Source organism: Stenella coeruleoalba, assembly GCF_951394435.1.
Source record: "Stenella coeruleoalba genome assembly, chromosome: 2".
Lineage (NCBI taxonomy): Eukaryota > Metazoa > Chordata > Mammalia > Artiodactyla > Delphinidae > Stenella > Stenella coeruleoalba.
This window is the reverse complement of record NC_137147.1, coordinates 68,742,534-68,748,184: the sequence shown is the minus strand read 5'-3', so window position 1 is coordinate 68,748,184 and position 5,651 is coordinate 68,742,534. Positions and strand designations below refer to the sequence as shown.

The 5,651-nt window shown below is 48.5% G+C and overlaps 1 protein-coding gene across 1 annotated transcript; it reads left to right on the top strand.

Moving 5' to 3' along the window:
- Nucleotides 1–935: 935 nt before the first annotated feature.
- FOXG1 (forkhead box G1) lies at nt 936–3,293 on the top strand. Its single transcript, XM_079914088.1, has one exon. It carries the CDS (start codon nt 1,257–1,259, stop codon nt 2,709–2,711), a length of 1,455 nt encoding a protein of 484 aa, XP_079770214.1. The 5' UTR covers nt 936–1,256; the 3' UTR covers nt 2,712–3,293.
- Nucleotides 3,294–5,651: the final 2,358 nt, after the last annotated feature.

The window sequence follows — 5,651 nt, the reverse complement described above, 5'->3', positions numbered from 1 at the left end:
ATTTCCAAACCTCTGCCGGACCCTCCTCCCCCAAGGTATAGGAGACCTCCCTCCCACGCCAGAGGTGGGCCTTCCCTCCCCAACCCTCCGAAACCTCGGAGGAGTGTTACCTACGAGGGGCACAGTTTTCCTACGGGCTCCGAAATGCCGGACCCGGGCCTGCAAGGCCGACTCGGGAAAGTAGTGCCTCGCCTCTCCCTCCTCCATTTCCTGCCCTCTCCCTGCATCCTCTCCCTGCACTCCCACTCTTCTCTCCACCACCGCCGCCGCCGCCACCGCCCCCGCTTTTAAACATAAAATTGGATACAAACTTTAATCAATAAGGACAAATATTGACGCTCAAACGAAAATGACCCACTACATGAAAAGGAAGCCGGAAATGTGAGATATTTGCCCTAAGAGGGGGATTTCGGTTGAGCAGACCCGCGGGGTAGAACGGGTGGAGGGGGCGCAGAGAAGGGCCGCGGCGCAGCGTGCTCCCACCGGCGTATCCCTACGCGGCTCCGCGCGGCCGCGAGGCCGAGGCCCGCGGAGAGGGGGAGGCGAGCGCCCGAGGGGGCGGGAGCCGGAGGGCGGGGCGGGGTGGGGCGGGGGTGGGTGGGTCCGGACCCGCCGATTGGTCGACGGCAGGAGAGACGCTCCCGCACGCCGCCGGCTCTGATTGGCCCAGCGGCAGGAAAGGTTAAACCAAAAATTTTTTTACAGCCCTAGTGTGCGCCTGTAGCTCGGAAAATTAATTGTGGCTATAGCCGCCTCGATCGCTGTCTCCCCATCCTCGCCGCGGCCGCTCCGGGACGCGCCCGCCCGCCGCCCGGCTCTCCCCCCCTTTGGGCTGCTGCTGCTGCTGCTGCTGCTGTGACTGCTGCTGCGAGAGGAGGAGGAGGAGGAGGAGGAGGAGGAGGAAGCAGCAGGGGGGGGAGCGGGGGGTGGGGGGGGAGACCAAGAAGTAGAGTTGGGAGCGAGGGAGCTTCACCCCCGGGGCGGTGGTTGTTTCTTTTTTTCTCTCTCTTTCTTTTTTCTTTCCCCCCTTTTTTTTTTCTTCTAATTCCTGAGGGGTGGTTGCTGCTCTTGCTACATGACTTGCCAGCGCCGGAGCCTGCGGTCCAACTGCGCTGCTGCCGAAGCGCTCAGTGCCGCCGCCGTCGCCGCCCGCGCAGCCCGCGCCCCGCTCGGCACCCAACGGTCGCCGCCGCCCGCCGCTCCGCTGCCCCGCTCCCGCGCCGCCGCCGCCGCCGTTTCCCCCCGACGACTGGGTGATGCTGGACATGGGAGATAGGAAAGAGGTGAAAATGATCCCCAAGTCCTCGTTCAGCATCAACAGCCTGGTGCCAGAGGCGGTCCAGAACGACAACCACCACGCGAGCCACGGCCACCACAACAGCCACCACCCCCAGCACCACCACCACCACCACCACCACCACCACCACCCGCCGCCGCCCGCCCCGCAACCGCCGCCGCCGCCGCCACAGCAGCAACCGCCGCCGCCGCCGCCCCCTGCACGGGGCGCCCCGGCCGCCGACGACGACAAGGGCCCCCAGCAGCTGCTGCTCCCGCCGCCGCCGCCGCCGCCGCCCCCGGCCGCCGCGCTGGACGGGGCCAAAGCGGACGGGCTGGGCGGCAAGGGCGAGCCGGGCGGCGGGCCCGGGGAGCTGGCGCCCGTCGGGCCGGACGAGAAAGAGAAGGGCGCCGGCGCCGGGGGGGAGGAGAAGAAGGGGGCGGGCGAGGGCGGCAAGGACGGGGAGGGGGGCAAGGAGGGCGAGAAGAAGAACGGCAAGTACGAGAAGCCGCCGTTCAGCTACAACGCGCTCATCATGATGGCCATCCGGCAGAGCCCCGAGAAGCGGCTCACGCTCAATGGCATCTACGAGTTTATCATGAAGAACTTCCCTTACTACCGCGAGAACAAGCAGGGCTGGCAGAACTCCATTCGCCACAATCTGTCCCTCAACAAGTGCTTCGTGAAGGTGCCGCGCCACTATGACGACCCGGGCAAGGGCAACTACTGGATGCTGGACCCCTCGAGCGACGACGTGTTCATCGGCGGCACCACGGGCAAGCTGCGGCGCCGCTCCACCACGTCGCGGGCCAAGCTGGCCTTCAAGCGCGGGGCGCGCCTCACCTCCACCGGCCTCACCTTCATGGACCGCGCCGGCTCCCTCTACTGGCCCATGTCGCCCTTCCTGTCCCTGCACCACCCCCGCGCCAGCAGCACTTTGAGTTACAACGGCACCACGTCGGCCTACCCCAGCCACCCCATGCCCTACAGCTCCGTGTTGACTCAGAACTCGCTGGGTAACAACCACTCCTTCTCCACAGCCAACGGCCTGAGCGTGGACCGTCTGGTCAACGGGGAAATCCCGTACGCCACGCACCACCTCACGGCCGCCGCGCTCGCCGCCTCGGTGCCCTGCGGCCTGTCGGTGCCCTGCTCCGGGACCTACTCCCTCAACCCCTGCTCGGTCAACCTGCTCGCGGGCCAGACCAGTTACTTTTTCCCCCACGTCCCGCACCCGTCAATGACTTCGCAGAGCAGCACGTCCATGAGCGCCCGGGCCGCGTCCTCGTCCACGTCTCCGCAGGCCCCCTCGACCCTGCCCTGTGAGTCTTTAAGACCCTCTTTGCCAAGTTTCACGACGGGACTGTCCGGGGGACTGTCTGATTATTTCACACATCAAAATCAGGGGTCTTCTTCCAACCCTTTAATACATTAACATCCCTGGGACCAGACTGTAAGTGAACGTTTTACACACATTTGCATTGTAAATGATAATTACAAAATAAGTCCAGGTATTTTTTATTAAGCCCCCCCCCCGCATTTCTGTACGTTTGTTCAGTCTTAGGGTTGTTTATTATTCTAACAAGGTGTGGAGTGTCCGCGAGGTGCAATGTGGGGAGAATACATTGTAGAATATAAGGTTTGGAAGTCAAAATTATAGTAGAATGTGTATCTAAATAGTGACTGCTTTGCCATTTCATTCAAACCTGACAAGTCTGTCCTTAAGAGCCGCCAGATTTCCATGTGTGCAGTATTATAAATTATCATGGATCTTTATGGTGGATGCAGACATTGAGAACAACCTAAATTATGGGGAGAGTTTAAAAATGTTAAACTGTAATTTGTATTTAAGAAGCATTCGTAGTAAAGGTACCCAAGAAATTATTTTGGCCATTTATTGTTTTGTTTTTTCTTTTAAAAAAACTTTTTTTTCTTTTGTTTACTTTTAGACCAAAGATTGGGTTCTAGAAAATGCACTTGGTATACTAAGTATTAAAAAAAAAAAGAAAAAAAAAAAGAAAGTTGTTTCAGTTGGCAGCACTGCCTATTCAAATGAATCAGAGAATCGGAAGGGGACAAAATTAATGATTGCCTTCAGTTTGTGTTGTGTATATTTTGATGTATGTGGTCACTAACAGGTCACTTTTATTTTTTCTAAATGTAGTGAAATGTTAATACCTATTGTACTTATAGGTAAACCTTGCAAATATGTAACCTGTGTTGCGCAGATGCCGCATAAATTTGAGTGATTGTTAATGTTGTCTTAAAATTTCTTGATTGTGATACTGTGGTCATATGCCCGTGTTTGTCACTTACAAAAATGTTTACTATGAACACACAGAAATAAAAAAATAGGCTAAATTCATATATATCTTGATACTTTTGTCTCTTTTATTAAGTAGAGCTAATTTTTGAAAGACCATTAAAAGTTCTAGGGAATTCAAAGGCTTTTTCAGCCAACTAAAATTTGAACTGCTCCTTTCATTTGAACTAAGACTTTTAAAATGAAAATAATATTTTTTTCCATTGTGGAGTCAAATTTTACAAGGAGCAGGCTATTTAATAAACGCTAGCTTTAAACAAAATATAGGCTTTTCAGCTGATATCTTTAAGTTTCTGTAGATATACAGCAAAAAGAGATTATTTTATGTGCATAGCTATTTACCTTGTGTTTATTTTCAAATCAGTTGATAGAATGCTTTTTATATATTTTGTTTCAGGTATCTTGTTTATAGCACTTGGCAAATTATAAATAAATATATGTATATGGTTAGATAGAAGTGAATATAATGCACACATATGTAATATATATATATATATATATAGACACACAGAGCCCTTCAGTTCAGGTACAATTTGCGCTATGAATGCTGCAAATATTTTTGTTTAAATATTTGTATTTATACTTTCTAAGTCAGCATTTATTTTTGTGGCTGTTTACCCACAATGAAAGAGTTCTAATAAAGATGTGCTGAAGTTGCAATATAGATTTTGCTGAAGTGATCACCTGTTGTAATGACTTGCAGATCAATGTTTATATTTTATTTTTAACTTATAACAATTTACAATTCTAGATGTTCAGAAGAAGTAAAATGCCTCTCTCTCCTTTTCTTTCATTTTTACGTCATAGAGGTATTTATTTGATTCACTTTTAAATATGTCTGTGTAGTTTTATCTAGAAATCTGTCCTTTTGCTTACAGTCATAATTTTGTTTTAACTTGCAATATACGTATGCATGCATATATATGCATATATATAAACCTGAAGCAAAATGAAAACTTTTTTTTTGAATTGTTTCAGCAGTTCAATTGCTATGACTCCAGAAAATAATTAGAAAACCTAACTAAAAGGTTTAGTAACTAATTGGATCCTGTGGTGAGTCCGTGGAGGACAAGTTGTTCGTTTGTTACAATTGTATAGTCTGAAATGTGTTCTGCAGTAATGCAATAAGCTGGCTACTTCTTACAAAGGGCCCAATGAAAAATAATCTGTCCCCAAGATGTTATCAGCAAACACTTAGAGAGTTGGTCAGGAAAAAGAGAGAAAAAAAAAAAGCCTAGGAGAGAAGGAGCCTGACTCAAACAGATTTGAAATAGAAATACAGAATAGTTAATATTGGAACATGGGGATGGGTGGGCTGTGGAATAGAGAGATAGAGGAAGAGAGAGCTAGAGGGAGGAAAGGGAAAGAGAATCTTAAAGCCAAAAAAAAAAAAAAAATCCCCTGCTACCAAAAGGAAAGAATGAATGAGAGAGAGAGAGAGAGAGAGAGAGAGAGAGAGGTCTAAGAAAGACAGATAAGAGCCAGGAAAAATTAAAAGAGCTGGAACCAAATATACACAAATGGGAAATGGACCAAAATAGACCGAGACAGCTAGTTTAATTATCTCCTTTAAGCAGACTGGACATAATTTTATTTTCTTCGTATGAGAGCAGTTTCACCAGAGGTCCAAGTTTCTTGAAATTTAACAATTCTTTAGAGTGAAGCATGAAAGAAAATTCCACAAATAAATTAAATTGTTTTAGAAGCCAAATGTATGGCTGATATTTAAAATAGTAATAGAGTCCAAGTGAATACGGTTAGGCAAAGGAAATCCCCATTACACATTTGTAATCCAAAACAGCTCACAAGCATGTGTTTAGACTGAAAAAGGTGATGGTGTATTGTTCCCTTTTACCATGGATTTTATTAGTGGAATAAGAATATACTGGGACAAAAGAAATATAGTCTTTTGACTATCAAAAGTTAAAAAGAGAGTTGGACTCATATTGAGGTAAGGGGACATAGATATAGAAGAAAGATTTCCCCCTTGAGTATTTTTTTCTGTCCATATTAAATAACCATACTTACTTGTGATTGTTTGTTGCATGATTG